Source organism: Rhincodon typus, chromosome 33, assembly GCF_021869965.1.
Source record: "Rhincodon typus isolate 14 chromosome 33, sRhiTyp1.1, whole genome shotgun sequence".
NCBI classification, from domain to species: Eukaryota; Metazoa; Chordata; class Chondrichthyes; order Orectolobiformes; family Rhincodontidae; genus Rhincodon; species Rhincodon typus.
The window spans coordinates 546,674-568,211 of NC_063364.1; the positions used below are offsets into that span (position 1 = coordinate 546,674).

Consider the following 21,538-nt stretch of genomic DNA (forward strand, 5'->3'; position numbering starts at 1 on the left):
TGCTGTAACTCAGTCCCTTGATCCTGGCAACATCCCTGTAAATTTCTTCTGCACTCTTTCCAGTTTAATAACATCCTTCCTCTAGCAAGGTGACCAAAACTGGATGCAATACTCCAAGTGCAGCCTCACCAAAGTTCTGTACAACTGCAACATAACTTCCCAACTTCTGTGCTCAGTGCTCTGACTGATGAAGGCCAGTGTGCCAAAAGCCTTCTTCACTGCCCTGTCTACTTAAGACTCCACTTTCAGAGAATCGTGCACCTGAACTCCAAGGTCCCTCTGTTTCAGTACACTCCTTAAGGCCCTACCATTCACCATGAAATTCCTACCTTGATTTGACTTTCCAAAATGCAACACCTCACCCTTATCTATATTAAACTCCATTTGCCATTTCTCGGCCCAGTTCCCCAGCTGATCAAGATCCGGCTGCAATTTCTGATAACCTTCCTCACTGTCCACGATACCACCTATTTTAGTGTCATCCGCAAACTTATTAATCATGCCTTGTACATTCTCGTCCAAATCATCGACATAGATAATGAGCAGCAATGGGCCCAGCACTGACCCCTGAGGCACACCACTAATCACAGGCCTCTAGTCCAACAAGCATCCTTCCACTATTACTCTCTGCTTCCTACCACCAAGCCAATTGTGTATACAATTTGCCAGCTCTCCCTGGATTCCACGCGATTTAATCTTCCAGAGCAGCTTCCCATGTGGAACCTTATCAAAGGCCTTAGTGAAATCCATGCAGACTATGTCTACTACTCTACCCTCATCAACCTTCCTGGTCACTTCATCAAAGAACTCTAACAAATGTGTGAGGCATGATCTCCCATGCATGAAGCCATGCTGACTACTCCTAATCAAACCCTGTCTTTCTAAATGCATGTATATCTTATCCCTCAGAATCTTCTCGAGTTACTTATCTATCACAGATGTTAAGCTTACTGGTCTATAATTCCCAGGTTTTTCTGTGCAGCCCCTCTTGAATAAGAGCACAACATTCACTACCCTCCACTCTTCCGAGACCTCAACCATGGCTAACAATGATGCAAATATATCAGCCAGGGCCCTGCAATTTCTTCTCTAGTCAAGATAGTTATTCACCTTCATACATTCTAATACTTCCAACACCTCCTCTGCTGTGATATGGACCGTCCCCGAGATATCACCATTAATTTCCCCAAGTTTCCAAGTCTTCATGTCTTTCTTCACGGTAAACACAGAGGAGTAATATTCATTGAGGACCTCACACATTTCCTGTAGTTCTACACATATGTGTCCACTTTGGTCCTTGAGGGGTTCTATTCTCTCTCTACTTGTTCTTTTTCCTTTAATATAACTTAACAAATCTCTTTGGATTCACCCTAATCTTCTCAGCCAAAGCTCTCTCATGCCCCCTTTTCACCCTCCTGATTTCCTTCTTCAGTAAACTCCTGTATCCCCTATATATGTCCAGGGATTCCCTTGATCCCAGCTGCCTGTACCTGAGCCATACTTCCTCTTCTTTTCTGGTCAAAGCCTCAATGTCTCGTCATCCAGGGTCCCTTACTCCTGCCAACCTTGCCCTTCACTCTCACAGGTACATATAGACCTTGAACTCTAGCTATCACACTTTTAAAGGCCTCCCACTTGCTAGAGGTCCTTTTGCCTGCAAACAAACTACTCCAATCAACCCCTGCAAGCTCCTGTCTAATTCCATCAAAATTAGCCTTGCCCCAGTTTAGAACTTGAACCTGTGGACCAGCTTTGTCCTTCTCCATAACTATTTTAAAATTAATAAAACTATGGTAACTGGTCCCAAAGTGCTCCCCCACTGTCACCTCAGTCACCTGTCCTGCCTATTTCCCAAGAGTAGGTTGAGTTTTGCCCCTTCCCAAGTAGGACCCTCTATATACTGCTGGAGGAAAACTTTTGAACACATTTAAAAAATTCCACCCCATCTCAGCCCTTAACACTATGGCAGTCCCAGTCTATGTTAGGAAAATTAAAATCCCCCACTATGACAACCCTATTTCCCCTGCAAGTCTCCGCAATCTCCCTGCATATTTGTTCCTCTAATTCCAGTTGACTATTTAGGGGCCTATAATACAACCCCGATAACGTCACCAGACCCTTCTTATTTCTTAGCTCCACCCACAAAGCCTCACTAGATGATCCCTCATTTATTTAATCTCTGACTACTGCTGTGTTACTTCCCTTAATCAAAAATGTGACTCCCCCTCCCCTTTTTCTTCCACCTCTGTCTTGCCTAAAGTACCTGTATCCTGGCACATTCTGCCAGTCCTGTCCCTCCCTTAGCCATGTTTCTGTAGTGGCTATAATATCTCAGTCCCACGACCTATCCATGCCCCGAGTTCATCGGCCTCGCCTGTCAGCCCTCTTGCATTGAAATAGATGTAATTTAATCCAACAGGCATTCATTGCTCCCTGTCCTATTCCAGCCTGACCTGTCTCTTCAACTTGCTATTTCCAATTATTCTATCTCCTTCCAGCCTCGCACTTGCGTCTCTGCTGTTGAGAATCCCACCCCCACCCCGCCAATCTAGTTTAAACCTTCCTTTACAGCACTAGCAAATCTGCCTGTCAGGATATTGGGCCCCCTCCAGTTCAGATGCACCCGTCCCTCTTGAACAGGTCACCTCTGCTCCAGAAAAGATCCTGATGATCCAGGAATCTGAAACCTTGCCCCCTGCACCAATTCTTTAGCCACGCATTCACATGCCATATCCTCCTGTTCTTACTGTCACTAGGATGTGGTATTGGAAGTAATCTGGAGATTACCACCATCAAGGTCCTAATTTTTAACTTTTTTCCTAGCTCTCTATATTCACTCTGCAGGATCTCATCCCTATTTCTACCTATGTATTTGTGCCAATGTGCACAATGACTTCTGGCTGCTCACCTTCCCCATTAAGAACGTTCTGCAGCTGCTCCGAGACATCCTGGACCCTGGCACATGGGAAGAAACACACCATCCTGGTTTCCCCTCTGCGGGATATAAATCAGTCACAGATATGAGTGGAGAAATGGCAGATGGGAGCTTAATCCGGGCAAGTATGAGATGTTGCACTTTGGGTGATCAAACGTTAAGGGAGTATACAGTTAATGACAGGACCCTGAACAGCATTGATGTGCAGAGGGAATTTGGGCTCCTAGTTCATAGCTCCCTGAAAGTGGCCACACAAGTAAATAGGGTGATAAAGAAGGCGTATGGCATGCTTTCCTTTATTGGTCGGGGCATTGAGGATGTCATATTGCAGCTTTATAAAAGTTTGGTTAGGCTGCACTTAAGAGTGTTGCATTCAATTCTGGTCGCCACATTACAGGAAGGTGTACAGGGTGCAGAAGAGGTTTACCAGGATGCTGCTTGAATCAGAGAGCATGAATTATAAGGAGAGGCTGGACAAACTAGGGTTGTTTTCTCTGGAGTGGTGGAGGCTGAGAGGAGACCTGATAGAAGTTTATAAAATTATGGGAGGCATAAATAGGGTTGACAGTGAGCTTCATTTTTCAGAGTTGAAATGTCTATTACTAGAGAGCATGTATTTAAGGTAAGGGGGGGATTGTTCAAAGGTGATGTGAGGGGCAAGTTTTTTACACAGAGTGGTGCCTGGATCGTGCTGTTAGGGATAGTGGTGGAGGCAGACATGGTACAGGCACTTAAGATAAGCACATGAATAACCAAGGAATGAAGGGATATGAACCACGGGAGGGCAGAAGGGATTAGTTTAACTTGACGTCATGTTTGGCACAACATCATTGGTCGAAGGGCGTGTTCTTGTACTGTACTGTTCTACATTGCAAAGTCCACTTCACTGAAATCTAGAGACTTGTGTCCAAGATTTGGAGAATTATCCCACAGTCAAACAAAAGCCTGAGAGAGTCATACTCAACATATCATCCTCAATATACCGTATAGCTAAAGTCCTAATCACCACCAGTCCTGTTCCTGAGCATGTGATGCCTCACTAGCACTTTGTCTCATGCCTCCAGTTTTTGCAGTAGTAAACAAAGTAATCCAACCTCAGTTGGCAGTATGCTGACCCCGATCTCTATCCGTCATGTCTGTGCCCGTTACGGACAAACACGTGGGGCAGCACAGTGGCTCAGTGGTTAGCACTGCTGCCTCACAGCACCAGGGACCCAGGTTTGAATCCACCCTCGGGCGACTGTCTGTGTGGAGTTTGCACATTCTCCCCGTGTCTGCATGGGTTTCCTCTGGGTGCTCCGGTTTCCTCCCACAGTCCAAAGATGTGCACGCTTAGGTGGATTGGCCATGCTAAATTGCCCATAGTGTTCAGGGATGTGTAGATTAGGTGGGTTATAGGGCAATGAGTCTGGATGGGATGCTCTGACAGTCGGTGTGGACTTGTTGGGCCGCAGGGCCTGTTTCCGCACCGTAGGGATTCTTAAAAAAAAGTAAAGTCAGCACGTCTTGATCGGATTTGCAAAGGGAAGAGGTTGAAAAGGATAACCTGTGAAGTCATATTTGAAATTATACTTGCTAGTATATATTATATGTCATTACTTATTTTTAATCTCTGCTGAATTTTGTTTTGGTTTAACAAAGAGGGCTGCCATCTTAGGATGCCCCCACATCTGTCGCCGCTACCCAGCTAGTGTGCTTAATTTCTCAACACTGTTGTGTGGCGCATCAGTGATTTATATTCAGGCCTGAGGAGGAATGTGTTAAAGGTACAACTTACAGGACAGCCGTGATGGGGCTATAAAGTACCACTGAGATGCATCACAATGGTTTTGATAAAGGCCTGACTTTCCATCGGATGCTGTTATTGCTTTCTTCTGAAGGACCACCCCTCTCTGAAATCAAATCAAAACAGTTTCGATCTTCCATACGCTCAGTTAAATTAGGTTATATTCATCTATAAACCTTCCCTCGTGAATAAATGTGGAACTCACTCCACCACACATGAATAGTACTTGTTTACTACTGTCAAATTTTCTAACTGTAGAAATTCTTCTAGAGTGAACTTGCATAAGCAATGTGTGACGAAACTTACTGATGCAAACAGTAGCAACATGCTGACCTTGCAGCCTCGGGTCATGGGTTCATTTTTAATCCAGAGCAACTGCTAAACCATACTTCATTTAAGGCACCAAGGTGAAATAACTATGGGCATTTTCAATAATCCTGGAATTTCCAGGTACACGGCATTTTCATGTTTATTCGTGGGAGGTGGAATTCACACCTAAAAGACGATGACATCAATATCCCCACAAGGAATTTATCATGCATAGCAGGTATGGGTTGGACTAATTTTGTAGGAGAAGAGTACTGATATCAACTATTAGAAAGGAGATAGAAAATAGAGAAGGATTGGGACAGAAACAGAGTGAAGAGCATTTGTTTTAAATAGAAGTGTTCAAGCAGAGATTGACTAGGATAAGTTTAGATTACATTATTTAAATGCATGGAATGATAAGTAATCTTAGTGAGCTGCAATCATAAGTAGCCATATGAAATAAAGCCAGACCAGGCTCAGAGAAGAGGAGGGAAGAGCACCTAACATTCCTAGCTACAACATATTTAGGAAGAGTAGGAAAAAACATAAAGAAGGGAAGGAGCAGAATTGGAGAAGTTACTGTTGTAACGGAAGAATGAGATGATGAGCTAGATGGTTGTAAGACAGAATCTATTTGGTTAGAATCAAGGACCAGTAGAGGATGGTATATCGGGTTTAGGTTATACTATGGTCGTCAAATAACGTGAAGGAGGTTCAAATTATGTTTACAGCACATATAGGCAAAGGAGCATACAAACAAGACTCAAAATAGGCCCATCCCTAGTTAGGACATTCTTCAGATTTTATCAAGGACTAAGTTTTGATTTTCAGAAGTTCACTTTTCATTCTCACTGTGTAATTTGTTCAGGGATCCAGGGACACATCCTCTTGAGTTGATGTTGACATGGGGGTATTTGGCCTTGCACAGAAGCAAAATTAAAAGAATTCATCAATATCCATAATTATCAACCTTCCATTAAATTTAAACCCATAAATCAAAGTAAAGAACTAATTTCCTAGACACCACAGCATATAAAAATGGCATTAGACAACGGCCATAAGTTAAACACAGAATCCCTACAGTGTGGAAACAGACCATTCAGCCCAACAAGTCCACACCAACTCTCCGAAGAGCATCACACGCAGATTCACCCCAGCTTTGGGGTGACACGGTGGCTCAGTGGTTAGCACTGCTGCCTCACAGTGCCAGGGACCTGGGTTCAATTCCACCCTCGGGCGACTGTTTGTATGGAGTTTGCACATTCTCCCCATGTTTGCGTGGGTTTCCTCCGGGTGCTCCAGTTTCATCCGACAGTCCAAAGATGTGCAGGCGAGGTGGACTGGCCATGCTAAATTGCCCGTAGTGTTCCGGGAAGGGTAGATTAGGTGGGTTATAGGGGGATAGGTCTGGGTGGGTGCTCTGAGGGTCAGTGTGGACTTGTTGGGCCGAAGGGCCTGTATCCACACTGTAGGGATTCTATGATCTACCCTATCCCTGTAACTCTGCATTTCCTGTGGCTAACCCACCTAACCTATACATCAGTGGACACTATGGGCAATTTAGCACGGCCAATCCACCTAACCTGCACCATCTCTGGACTTTGGGAGGAAACCAGAGCACGTGGAGGAAACCCATGCAGCCACAGGGAGAATGTGCAAACTCCATACAGACAGTCACCTGAGGCTAGAATTGAACCTGGGTCCCTAGCGCTGTGAGGCTAACTATTGCTAACCATAATGCCACTCCTAAGCAACAAAGGTTATTTTGAAAATAACTGACACACAAAACCTTTACACAAAAAAAGGCATCACCTTAGACACAACCAACACAACTGGAATATTTAACCAGATAGCTTCTATCCCCCGTTTTATTGTACTCAGATCTCAATATCAGATTTAAATTTAACAATTGACAGTGTTCATGACAATCACATCTAGTGTATTTTTCCTTGTGCTGGAGTTCCACATTCAGTGACAAGGAATCCATTACCTCAGTGATTTCAAGTATTTTGCAATTTAAAGTATTCTCTTTCCTCTTTCTCCACTACACCACGCTAAACTCTTTCAGCCTCCTTCTATTCTGTTCCTTGAAATGCCCTTGATACTGCACCCCTTGCAACTTAATCCTCCAGGCTTGGACTGACAAGTACAAGTAACATTCGCACCACACTAATGCCAGGCAATGAATATCTTCAATAACAGATAACCTAATCATCCCCCATCACCCACTTAAAATTCAATAACGTTACCATCACTAAATTCCCCACTATCAATATCTCTGAGGTTACCATTGACCAGAAACTCAACTGGATACATCACATAAACACAGTGGCTACAAGAGCAGGTCAGAGGCTAGGGATAACTCACCTGCTAACTTCCAATAGCTTGTCCACCATCGACAGGGTCCAAGTCAGGAGTGTGATGGAATACTCCCCCTTTGCCTGGATGGGTGCAGCTCCAACAACACTCAAAAACCTGGACACCTATCAGGACAAAGCAGTCTGGTGATAGCAAGAACTGCAGATGCTGCAGTCAAAGTCAATACAGCGTGGAGCTGGAGGAACACAGCAGGTCAGGCAGCATCAGAGGAGCTGGAAAGTCGATGTTTCAGGTTTCCACCATTCATTAAGACTGGGGAGGGCAAAGGGAGCTGGAAAACAAATGTGGGGGACAGTGTTTGGGGCTGCCCAGCCCCACCCCACTCTGCTTATTTCCTTTCCTGCTCCTCTGATGCTGCCAGACCTGCTGTATTCCTCCAGGACAAAGCAGCCTGATTGATTGGCACTACATCCACAAGCATCCACTTCCTCCATCACCGATGCTCAGGAGCGTCAGTGTGTACTCTCTACAAGATGCACTGCAGAAATTCACCAAAGATCCTTAGACAGCACGTTCCAAACCCACAATCACTTCCATCTAGAAGGACAAGGCCAGCAGATAAATGGGAACACCACCACTTGCAAGTTCCCCTCCAAGCCACTCACAATACTGACTTGGAAATGTACCGCCGTTCCTTCACTGTTGCTAGGTCAACATCCTGGAGTTCCTTCCCTATGGGCTTTGTGAGTTAACTTACAGCATGTGCACTGCAGCAGTTCAAGGTGGCAGCTCACCACCACCTTCTCAAGGGCCACTAGATACAGACAATAACATAACGGACAACCAGAGATGTGCACATTCTACGAGTGAATTAAAAAAAAAAGTTGGATAGAAAATTGGCTGAATGGGAGGAAACAGAGGGTGGTGGTAGAAGACTGTTTGTTTGATCGGCTGCTGGTGTCCAGTAGCATACCACAGGGATCAGCATTCAGCTCAGGTGGCTATTTTCACCACCTCCAACAGGATGCCATCACCAGACACATATTTCCCTCCCCTCTCTTGTCAGCCTTCTGCAGGGACTGTTCCCTCTAGGACACCTTGGTTCGCTCCTCCTCCACTCCCAATGCTTCCCCACATACATACATGGCACTTTCCCATGCAATTGCATAAGGTGTAATACCTGCCCATTTACTTCCTCCCTCCTCACTATCCAAGGCCCCAGACGCACCGTCCAGATGGAGCAGTGATTTACCTACACTTCACTCAGTCTACTGTATTTGTTGCTCACTATGTGGTCTCCTCTACATCGGGGAGACGAAACGTAGACTGGACAACTCTTTTGCAGAAAACCTACTTTCTGTCTGCAAAAAATGATCCTGAGGTTCCAGCTGCCTGCCACATCAACGCACTGCTGTAGGGCCAAACACACACCAACAGGATCAACATCCCTGTCTCGGGCTTGCTGCAATGCTCCAGTGAAGCTCAGCATAAGCTGGAAGAACAGCATCTCACTTTCCACCTTCAGTACTCAATATCGACTTCAATAATTTTAAGGACTGAGCACCTTCTTCCATGTACTTACTCCAACCCCCATACACCAGGCCTTGTCATCACATGGCTACTACCACAACCAACCCATTGACAGCTACTAATGGTCCCCATTAGCAGCTATTGATTCTCCATGACTGACCATTACCCATTCGTTTTGCATAACCCAACGGCTTTTCTCTCTCTTTGAGCTCCATCTCCACCTATCATTTACTCATCCCACCCACCCCATTTTCAGCTTGTACACCAATCTTTTCTTTGCAACAATCAGTTCTTAATTAGGGTCACTGGGCCCGAAATGTTACCTCTTTCTTTCCTCAGATGCTGCCAGACCTGCTGAGTCTTTCCAGCAATTTCTGTTTTTGTCTGGACCCCTGACTGATAGTGATACATTTAAATTATATGTTGTTGAACACGTGGAGGGTATGATAAAAGTAAGTTTGTGAATAACACGAAGATTGGCTAGGTGCTTGACAATGAGGAAGAAGGTCTTAGATTACAGGAAGACATAAACAGATTGGTTAGATAGGCATATCAGTGGTAAACAGAATTTAACCTGTTAAGTGTGAGGCAATGTATTTTGGAAGAAGTAACAAGATAATGAATGGAAAGATAGTAGGAAGCTCAGAGAAGAGGGGGTGCTTGTCCACCAATGCCTGAACATGATGGGCAGGTTAATATGGTAGTTAAGCATATGGGACACTTGTCTTTATCAGTCAAAGCAAAGATTATAAGTCCAAAGATGTGCAAGTTAGATGGACTGGCCATGCTAAATTGCCCACAGTGTTCAGGAATACACTGTCTAGCTGGATTAGCCATGGGAAATGTAGAGTTACAGGGATAGGGTAGCAGGATGGGGTCTGGGTGGGATGCTCTTCGGAGAGTCAGTGTGGACCTGTTGGGCTGAATGGCCTGTTACCACAGTGTAGGGATTCTATGAAAAAAGAGCAGGGATGTTATGTAGAAATTCTACAGAAATTGGTTAAGCCACAGCTGGAGTATGAATGCAGTTCTGGTCACCACGCCATAGGAAGGATGTGATTGCACCGGAGTAGGTGCAGAGGAGATGCAACAGGCTAATGCTTGGGATGGAGTGCTTCAGCTATCGAGAGAGTCTGGATAAGCTTAAGTTGTTTTCTTTGGAGCAGAAAAGACTGAGGAGGGACCTGATAGAGGTGTACAAGATTATGACAGACATGGACAGGGTGGATAGAAACAGCTGTTCCCCTTAGTTGAAGAGTCAATAACAAAGGGGCTTAATTTTAAGGTGAAAGGCAGGCAGTTTAGAAGAGATTCACTCATTATTCACTCACTGGGTGGTGTGAACCTGGAATGCACTGCCTATGAGGCAGGAAGCTTCAAACCTTTAAAATTGCATCACTAAATGAGCAGTTGAAATATCATAACATTCAACACTATGTGCTAAGTGCTGGAAAGTGGGATTACTGGAAATTTAGAATTAGTGTTTTTTTGTTAATGTAGACTATATGATTCTATGCTTCTCTATGTTATCCCCTAATCCTAAGTGCTTTAATTTTACATGCTAATCTCTTATGTGAGACCTTATTGAAACCCTTCTGAAAGTCCAAGTAAACCACATCCACTGGTTCCTCCTTATCAATTTTTAGTTACATCCATTTCCCTTCCATAAATTCATGCTGACTTTGTCCATTCCTGTCAGTCCTGAAGGTAAAAGGCTGAAATTAATCTCATCTAATTATTGAAACTGGCAAACAAGAAGGAAAATGTTATTGCTATAATATACATACTTCTGGAATATAGGAGACACTGATCAAGCAGTAACTGATGCCCTTCCTTTATTCCCTTGAAGGCATTAAGAGTTTCCACGAAACTTGGGACTGGTTTCTCCTGTAGAAAGGACTTGATTGGTGTGGCAATTTCCTGTCTGATAGATATTGGTTGGGTTTTTAACAACAATCCAGCAGGTCGTCTGGTCAGTTTCTCATGCCAGCCCACCTATTACCAGCTTTGTTGATTTCAATTTCATAACAGATTCTGATCCCACCATGCTCTATCATTTTGGATTTCTGATCAAATATCAGAACTGCAAGATGCCCCACAATAAACCAGATGTTATCACAAACATGATTTACAAGATCATATTAAAATCTTCTCTCAGATGTTTGTTAAAAATAGAAAATAACTTGACACAAGCATTCAAGTAGTATAATAAGAGCTCAAGTTAATAATCCAAGGGATTCTTGTAGGGTAAATTCTTACATGATCGGCAATATCCAGATCACATTCTGCATCAATTAGTAGCTTGACAATGGAGTCATGGTTGTGCAGCACTGCAAGATGTATTGCACTGGCCCCTTGCTGTAAAAGACAGACAGGTCACTAGTGGCAGTCTAGACAAACATTTGCAAAGTCACTGACCTCACTTGACATGAACTGCAACTGAAACATTAACAAAAGCTTGAGCATTACTGTAAAAGAGAAGCACCATGGTGAAACTTATCGTCTTTCAAACATCAGGTCAGAACTGCCAGAATACCAAAATTTTAAAGAGAACAAGTTAATTTTGCAATAACAAGGTGTAGAGCTGGATGAACATAGCAGGCCAAGCAGCATCATAGGAGCAGGAAGGCTGACGTTTCGGGCCTAGACCCTTCACTAGTTATTTGTTATTTCAGATTCTCCAGCATCTGCAGTTCCTACAATCTCTGATACCAAGTTAATTTTGCTGTTCAGGACAGTAAAGATATACCTTAGTGAGAAAGAAGTCTCCAGGGAAGATCTCAATAAGACCATAGGACATATGAGCAGAAGTAAGCTATTCAGCCCATTGAGTCTCTTCAGTCATTCAATGAGACCATAGTGATCTGGCAATCTCCAAATGCAATTCCTTGCCTTTTTCCCCATAGTCCTTGATTCCCTTACTGATTAAAAATCTATCGCAGCCTTGAATATACTTGACAGCCCTGCCTCAACAGCCTTCTGTGGTAAAGAATTCCCCAGTTTCACTACTCTGAGAGAAGAAATTCATCCTCAGCTCCTTCTTGAATGTGTAACACCTATTCTGAGATTATGCCCTCTGCTGCTAGACTCTCCCACAAGGGGAAACATCCTTACCCTATCTAGCCGGTCAACTCCTAGGAATCCAGCAAGAGGAGAAGACATGAGCATGATAAAGCATATGGGAGGACCAGAAAGCTCAATTATATCTATTTTAACACAAGCAATCTGACTGATAAGACAGATAACTCAGGGCATTGATCAACACATGGCAATATGATATTATTGCAATCACTGAGAGATGGGTTAAAGGAAGGGCACGTTTGGCAGTTCAACATTCAAAGATATCGAAGTTTCAGGCAAGATGGGGGCGTGGGGGATGCAAGAGAGGTGGAGCAATGTATTATTCATAGAGGACACAGTCACTGCAATATTGACAGAGATGTCTTAGAAGGCTTATCAAATGAGGCCATCTGGGTAGTGCTTGTAAATAAAAAAGGGCGATTATTTTGCTGCAGATCTCCCAACAGTCAGAAAGAGAGATAGAAGAGCTGATATGTTGGCAAATCACAGAGAGGTATAGAGGTATAGGGTTATACTACAGGTAGTAGGGGATTTTAACTTTGTTTACATTAACTGGGATCCCCTAAGCATGAAAAGATTTGATGGGGTGGAATTTTTTAAGTGTGTCTAGGAGAGCTTTTTGTGCCAGTATGTAGGTTGTCCTACTAGAGATACAGCAGTGCTAGACTTAATCCTAGGGAAAGAAGCTGGTCGAGTGGTTGAAATGTCAATGAGCGAACATTTGTGTACAGTGACCATAACACTCTACATTGGTGGAAAGCCAATTTCAGTACATCAGGCAGGATCTGTCAAACATAAGCTGGTAGCAGCTACTTGTTGCAAAGTCTACATTTGGAAAGTGGGAGTCTTTTAAAAGTAGTATAGTGAGAGTTCAGAGTGTCCCTCTAAGAGTGAAGGGCAAGGGCAACAAGTCCAGGGAACCCTGGATGTCAAGGAATATTGAGAGTTTGACAAAGAAAAAAAAAGGAAGCATATGTTCGGTCCACAGCATTGAAAAACAGGGGGTGCCCTTAAGGTATATAGAGCATGTAGAGATAGTAGGAACTGCAGATGCTGGAGAATCTGAGATAACAAGGTGTAGAGCTGGATGAACACAGCAGGAAAAAGGGTCTAGGCCCGAAACGTCAGCTTTCCTGCTCCTCTGATGCTGCTTGGCCTGCTGTGTTCATCCAGCTCTACACCTTGTTATCTTAGAGCATGTAGAGGTTGCTTAAAAAAGAAATTAAGATAATAAAGAGGGACAACAAAATATCTTTCGCAGATAGGATTAAGGAAAACCCCAAGGAATTTTATAAATATATTAAGGGCAAGAGGATTACCATGGAAAGAATGGAACCTAAAAGGGACCAAATAGGCAATTCGCATATGGAGCTAGAGGATCTGGATCAAGTCTTAAATGAATATTTCTTAAATGTATTGACAAAGGAGAAAGGTATTGTAGCTGGAGATTTCAGTTGGCATGGTGAGGTTCTACAGCAAGTTAAGATTAATAAGGAAGAGATATTATATGTTGTAGTGGGCATAAAGTGCATAAATCGTCAGAGCCTGATGAGATGTCTTTCATAGCAACCTGGGATACAAAGGGATACAAACTGCTGGGGCCTTGGCAGAGATAGTTAATACTTTGTTGGCTGCAGGTGAAATGGCCAACATCCTCCAGATGACAGGAGGATCAATGATCTGATTCCTTTGTTCAAGAAGGGCAGCAAGGAGAATCCAGGTAATTACAGACCAGTTAGTCTGACTTCAGTAGCAGGGAAATTATTAGCAAAAATTCTGAGGGATGGGATTAATCAACACTTGGAAAGGCAGCGATTAATCATGGTCAGTCAGCATTTGTTGAAGGGAGATCCTGTCGGACTAACTTAGTTGAGTTTTTTGATAAGGTGACTAAATATATTGATGACGGTAGTGCAATTGATGTGAGGCCTCTGACAATTCCCACATGGAAGGCTGGTCTGAAAGGTAAGAGCTCATGGGATCGAGGGAAAGTTGGCAAACTGGATCAAAAATTAGATTGTAAATAGGAGGCAAAGGATGATGGTGGAGGGTTGTTTGTGTGACTGGAAGCCTGTGATCAGAGGACGGAGTGTGCAATGGAGATCGGTGCTGGGACATTGCTGTTTGGTATGTACATTAATGACTTGAATGCAAATGTGGAAGGCATAAAAAGTAAGTTTGTAGATGGCAGAAAAATTGGTGGTGTTGTCGATTGTGATGAGGGTGGTTTCAGGCTACAGTTTGATACTGATCAGCTGGTGAATTGAGCAGATGGAATTTTATCCTGGTAAGTGCAAGGATGATGCATTTTGGGAGGTCGAGCAAGGGAAGGATTTGCACAATGAATGGTAGGTTCCTAGACAGTATTGAGAAACAAAGTGACCATGGTGTACAAGTCCATAGATCCCTAAAGGTATCAATTCAGGTAGATTGGATGGTGAAGAAGGCATATGCCTGCCTTCATTAGCCAGGAGCAAGCAAGTTTATAAAGCATTGATTAGGCCACAGATGGCATACTGTGTGCAGTTCTGGTTACCACACAATCAGAAAGACATAATTGCACTGGAGAGGGTACAGAGGAGATTCATGAGGATGTTATCTGGGATGGAAAATCTCAATTATGAGGAGAAACTGGGTAGGCTGGGTTTGTTTCCCTGGGGCAGAAGAGGCTAAGGGGAGATCTTATGGAAGTATACAAAATTATAAGAGGCATAGATAGGATAGACTGTGAGAAGCTTGTTCCCATGGTAGATGGATTTAAGACCAGTGGGCATATGTTTAAGCTGAAGAGTAAGTCATTTAGAGGAGATCTGAGGAAACATTTTTAACCCAGATTGTGGTAAAAATCTGGAACATGCTACCTGAGATGGTGGTGGAGGCAAGTACTCTTGCAACATTTAAGAAGCATCTGGACAAGCACTTAAAATACCAGATCCAAGTGCATATAAATGGGATTAGTATAGTTTGGTTCACATAGACATGGTGGGCCAAAGGGCATGTTTCTAGGCTGTATGACTCCAATACCCTATGTGTTAATCAGGTCGCTTCTCATTCTTCTTCATTCTCATTCTTTGATATGGAGCCCAAAACTGTTCACAGTATTCCAGCTGTAGTCCAATTAATGACTTGAATAGTTTCAGCAAAATGTCCCTTCCGTTTATATTTAGAGCACAGAAAATAGGACAGCACAGAACAGGAACGAGCCCTTCAGCCCACAATGTTGTGCCAAACATGATGCCAAATGAAATAATCCCTTCTGCTTGCCATTGGTCCATATCACTACATTCCTTGCATATTCATGTGCTTATCTAAAAGTCCCTTAAAAGCCCCTATTGTATCTGCCTCCACTATCTCTTCTAGCATCACACTCCAGACTCCAAACTTGCCCCTCACGTCTCTTTTGAACTTCCAAACCCCCAACCTTCAATGCATGCCCGCTAGTATTAGACATTTCAACTCTGGGAAAGAGATTCTGACCATCCAGCCTATCTATGCATTATAAAATTTTATAGACTTCTATCAAGTCTCCCCTCAGCCTCCACCGCTCAAGAGAAAACAGCCTGAGATTTTCTAGCCTCTCCTTATAGCTCATAAGCTGTAATCCAGGCAGCATCCTGGCAAACCTCTTCTGCACCCTCTCCAAAGCCTCCACATCCTGCCTGTAATGTGGCAACCAGAACTGAACACAACTTACACAAGTGTAACCTAAATAAAGTCTTATAAAGATGCAACATGACATCCTGACTCTTGTACTCAATTCCCTGACCAATAAAAGCAAGCATGCCAAACGCCTTCTTTACCACCCTATTTCATTCCCTTTGAAATAAATTGACTATTTGTGTCATCCTCACTACTTGCCTTCCCAGCTATTTTTATGTCATCCACAAACTCAGTGAGAGTACATTCAGTTCCGTCATCCAATCATTAAGGTATTTGTAGCTAATTGTAGCCTCAGCACTGATTTCTGTGCCACTCCACAGGTTGTCAGCCTGTAAATCCACCCTTATCCCTACTCTGTCTTCCATTAGTTAGACAGTCCTCTATTCATCTCCAACACCATGAGTGCATATCTTATGAAGTAACCTAACACCTTCTGAAAATCCAAATTTAACACACCCAAAGCTTCCCCTTTATCTACTCTACTTGTTACCTCTTCAAACAATTCTAATAAATTTGTCAGGAATGATTTTGCCTTCATGAAGCTATGCTGACTCTGCTTGATCATATTATGTATTTCTAAATGCTCTGCTATTACATTCTTTGCAACAGACTCTCACATTTTCCCAATCAACTATATTAAGCAAATTGGCCTATAGCTACCTGTTTTTTGTGTCTCCTTCCCTTTTTGAGTATGGGTGTCCACTGGCAGTTTTCTAGCCCTCTGAGTCTTTTCCAGAAATGTAACTATTCCAGGAAGATGTATCCACCATCTCTATGGCTGTTTCCTTTAATATCAGAGGATGCATCCCATCCGGTTCAGTCTTTAGCTCCATTACTTTCTGTAGTACTTTTTCTCTCCTCCTTGTGCTCATTGAAATTTTGGTAATCTTAGTATTACTGTCTTCTGCTGTGAACTCTGGTGCAAAGTATTCCTCAGTCATTTCCTGTTTCACCAGTGTTATTTCTCCAGCTTCATTTTCTAAGTGCGCTATGCTTACTTTGGCTTCTCTCTTCCTCTGGTCCTATAATTTTCCTATTTAAAGAATTTGGCTGTTTGCCTTGATATTACTTGCAAGTTTATTTTCTTCCCTTTTTTGGTTTGCAAAAATTGCCCAATCCTCTGGCTTACCGCTCATCCTTTTGTTTTATTCATTCACAGGATGAGGGCATCACTGGCCAGGTTCTCTCTCTAATTGCCCAGATGGAACCACATTGCTATGTGGTCTGCAGTTACATGTAGACCTTCTCTAAAGGAAAATAAAAACCTAAAGAACTGCAGATGCTGTGTTCTGAGGAAGGGTCACCGGACCCGGAACATTACCTCTGTTTTTACCTTCACAGATGCTGCCAGACCTACTGGACTTTTCCAGCAACTTTGTTTTTGTTCGTTCTCTAAAGGATATCAGTGAACCAGATGGGTTTTTCCAACAATGGATTCATGGTCATCATGAGAGTCTTAATTGTAGATTTTTTATTGATTTCAATTCAAATTCCATTTTCTGCCATGGCGGGATTCAAACCTGAGTCCCCAGAACATCACCTGGGTCTCTGGATTAACAGTCTAGCGATAATACCACTAGACCACCACTTCCCCTTGTTGCTTTGTATGTTTTTTCTTACAATCTGATACTATCCATGACTTCATGGTTGGCTTATCTCCTTCTGTGAATCCTTCTTCCTCATTGGAATATCTCTTTGTTGTGAGACATGAACTATTTTCTTAAAAGTCTGTCATTGTTCTTTAACTGTCTTTGCTGCTAAACTCGTTCCCAGTCTACTCCAGCTGACTCTACTTTCATTCCTTTGTAATTACCCTTTTATACGCTTAGCATAGTTGTATCTGACCCAAAGACAGAAATTGCTAGAAATACTCAGCAGGTTTGGCAACATCAAACCAGAGTTAATGTTTCGGGTCTAGTGACTCTCCTTCAGAACTTGTTTCATCAATTTCTGAAGAAGGATCTAGGCCCGAAACGTCAGCCTTCCTGCACCTCTGACGCTGCTTGGCCTGCTGCATTCATCCAGCTCTACACCTTGTTATCTCAGATTCTCCAGCATCTGCAGTTCCTACTAGCCTGATCTCTGGTTGGACTCACCAAATGTTGAAACTGTCCTGAATGCATGCTATAAATTCTTCTTCAGCCAATCTGTCTATCTCAATCTGCATGAAGGTCAAAGTTACCCATGATTAATGTACAGCAAACCTTTTATTAACCAGCACCTGTGGAACCAGAAATGTGCTGGTTATTTGAGGAGAAATTGCCTCGAAATCAAATGAACTGTTGATATTTTGTGTAGCCATTCAATTGAACAAAAAGCATATTTACATTAAAGTAAATAAATTAAAATAATAATAGACAGAATACTACACTAAACTTTGCAGTATTTCAGATATATAATTTTTACCAGTTTATCTTGAGGGCCAGCTCATAAGGCTCCGAGTAAAACAAAGTTCGCTGTACTGCCTTTGTTACATGTCGTCATTATCTTCTGATTTATTCTCTGTGCCACCATATGCTACTGTTAGGGGGCCCAAAGACTACTCCTACCCGTGTCTTCTTTCCCTTTTTATCTCTTAACTTCGACCAACGTGGATTCTATGTTTTCCAATTCAAGATCATTTCTTGCTACTGTGCTTATTCTGTCTGGTACCAGCAATGCTAACCCAACACCCTGTCCTTTCTGCCTGTCCTTTTGCAAAGTCACATACCTGTGAATATTTAGCTCCCAGCTTTGATCTCCTAGTAGCCATGTCTGCATAATAGATAAAGGATTATATCCATTAATTTGCATTTGAACAGTTAATTGATCGATTTTGTTCAATACTTTTTGCATTCAAATAAAGAACATTAACCTTACTTTTTGACCTTTTTATTTCCCTTTTGACTCTGTTTACTGCTGTTTCTAAATGTTTGTACATTCTGTCCCTTCCTGTCCCACTTTGGGTATCATTAGTAAAATAGTTGCCCTGTACTGCTGCCATATTCTCTTAATTTGTAAACCTATATTTCCCCTCTCTAAAACTCTGCCTCCTCTGATTAGTTACAAGGGCACTAGAAGGGCATAAACTGACCGTGATTAAGGAAGTATGTATCAAATCAAAAAAACACTATATATAATGTGGCAAAGGTTGGTGGTAAACCAGAGGATTGGGAAAGTTTTAAAGCCAACAAAAGATGAGCAAAAGATGAGCAAAAGATAATAAAGAGTTAGGAAATAAACTATGAAGTAGATTAGCAAGTATTAAAAAAATGGATAGTAAGAGCTTCATTAAATGAATGAAAAGGAAGATCAAGGACATAGACTCCTAAAAGAACAACACTGGGTAAATAACAATGGACAACCAAGAAATGGCAGAGGAGATAAATAAGTATTTTTCATCAGTCTTCACAGTAGGAGACACTAATAGATTTCCAAAAATACTGAATAATAAATGGACTGGTGGGAAGGAGCTGGAGGAAATAAAGACAATACGCATTCCCACAGAAAGTAATCTAATAGACTGCATCTTAGGACTTCAAAGGAAGCAGTTACAGAGATAATGGATATACTAGTGGTAAACATCCAAGAATTCTTAGATTCTGAAAAGATTCCAGGGGATTCGAAAACTGCCAATGTACCACCTTTATTCAAAAAGGGACGGAGACAAAAATAGCCCAGTTAGCTTATGCTGTTCTATACTGACAATGAATTTAAGATGGTCAATTGGGTTCACAGTGAGGCGCTTTTGCATATATTAATACATGGGACCTACTCCTCACAGACAGAAAAACATATACACCAGCTGCACCTGTTTCAACTTAACAAAATAAGTGATAGCCATTCTCCGGCTCATTTCTCAGGACAATGCCCTGACGAATTGGAATCCACTTGCGAACCAATCAGATCTCTCCTCTCATTCAATTTAAATGCTGTTACTTTGGTATTTCTTGAGAACTTTTCATAACTGCAAAATGAAAAGCTTCAGCAATAATCAAGTTGAACAAAATGACTATTGATATCGAAGAAGAGAATGACCAGAGAAAGGGTAAGGTCAATCAAGGATTGTAAAGGGAACTTGTGCACGGAGCCTAAAGAGATAGGAGGTCCTTAATGAATACTTTTCTTCGGTATTCACAACTGAGAGGGACCTAGTTGTAGACGAGGACAGTGTGAAACAGGCTGGTAGGCTAGAGAAGGTCGATGTTAGTAAGGAAGATGTGCTAGGAATTTTGAGGAAGTTGAAGATAGACAAGTCCCCCGGGCCTGATGGGATTTATCCAAGGATTCTACGGGAAGCGAGGGAAGAGATCACAGGGCCTTTGGCAATGATCTTTTCGTCCTCACTGTCCACGGGTATAGTGCCGGAAGATTGGAGAAAGGCAAACGTCATTCCCTTGTTCAAAAAAGGGAATAGGGATAACCCCGGAAATTATAGGCCAGTTAGTCTTACATCAGTGGTGGGCAAATTATTGGAAAGGGCTCGAACAGATATGATTTATGATCACTTGGAAAGGCACAGTTTGATTCGTGATAGTCAGCATGGATTTGTGAGGGGTAGATCATGCCTCACAAGCCTTACTGAATTCTTTGAACAGGTGACCAAACACGTGGATGAAGGTAGAGCAGTGGATGTGGTATACATGAATTTAAGTAAGGCGTTTGATAACGTTCCCCATGGTAGGCTCATGCAGAAGGTAAGGAGGCATGGGATAGGGGGAAACGTGGCAGATTGGATTCAGAATTGGCTGACCCTTAGAAGACAAAGTCGGGTAGTGGACGGAAAATATTCAACATGGTGCTCAGTTACGAGTGTGTACCACAAGGATCTGTTCTGGGTCCTCTTCTATTTGTGATTTTTGTAAATGATTTGGATGAAGGAGTGGAAGGGTGGATTAGCAAGTTCACGGACGATACGAAGGTGGGTCACGTTGTGGACAGTGCAGAGGGCTGTTCTAGGTTACAAAGGGACATTGCTAAGATGCAGAGCTGGACTGAGAAGTGGCAGATGGAGTTTAACCCTGAAAAGTGTGAGGTGATTCATTTTGGAAGGACAAACTTGAAAGCAGAATACAGGGTTAATGGAAAGATTCCTGGCAGTGTGGAGGAGAAGAGGGATCTTGGGGCTCATGTCCACAGTTCTCTGAAAGCTGCCACCCAGGTGGATAGAGTTGTTAAGAAGGCGTATGGTGTATTAGCTTTCATTAATAGAGGGATTGAGTTCAAGAGCCGTGAAGTTATGCTCCAGCTATACAAAAGCCTGGTTTGGCCACATCTGGAGTATTGTGTCCAGTTCTGGTCACCTCATTACAGGAAAGATGTGGAAGCGTTGGAAAAGGTGCAGAGGAGATTTACCAGGATGTTGCCTGGAATGGAGGGAAGGTCTTATGAGGAAAGGTTGGGAGAGCTAGGGCTTTTCTCTTTAGAACGACGTAGGATGAGAGGTGACTTGATAGAGGTGTACAAAATGATCAGAGGTATAGATAGAGTGGACAGCCAGAGATTTTTTCCTGGGGTGGAGGTAGCTATTACAAGGGGGCATAGTTTTAAAGTGAGTGGAGGTAGATACAGGGGAGAAGTGAGAGTTAGGTTCTTTACTCAGAGAGTGGTAGGGGCATGGAATGCATTGCCGGAGAAGGTAATGGAGTCGGCCTCATTAGGGGCATTTAAGCGGCTATTAGATAGGCATATGGATGATAGTATAAGGTAGGGATGGAGGTTAGATAGACCTTAGGATTAGGGTAAAAGTTCAGCACAACATTGTGGGACGAAGGGCCTGTACTGTGCTGTATTGTTCTATGTTCTATATCCATTTGAAAGTTACTATTGAATCTGCTTCCACCATCTTTTCAGGCAGCACATTTCAGATCAAACAATTTGTTGTATAATTCTGTTCATCTTCATCTCTTCCTCTTCTTCTTTCATCAAATGCCTTAAAT

At 42.7% G+C, this 21,538-nt stretch overlaps 1 protein-coding gene across 3 annotated transcripts in view; it reads right to left on the minus strand.

Moving 5' to 3' along the window:
- The window catches only part of ankdd1a (ankyrin repeat and death domain containing 1A), a 187,113-nt gene that overhangs the window by 78,828 nt on the left and 86,747 nt on the right, over positions 1-21,538 (minus strand). For 2 of the 3 annotated variants that reach the window (XM_048615944.1, XM_048615943.1), the window contains exon 10: positions 11,139-11,237. The exons of the other annotated variant lie outside the window; for it this stretch is intronic. In XM_048615944.1, coding sequence (XP_048471901.1) covers positions 11,139-11,237 — 99 coding nt within the window. The remainder of the gene's footprint in view (positions 1-11,138; positions 11,238-21,538) is intronic. 3 annotated transcript variants of the gene reach the window in all.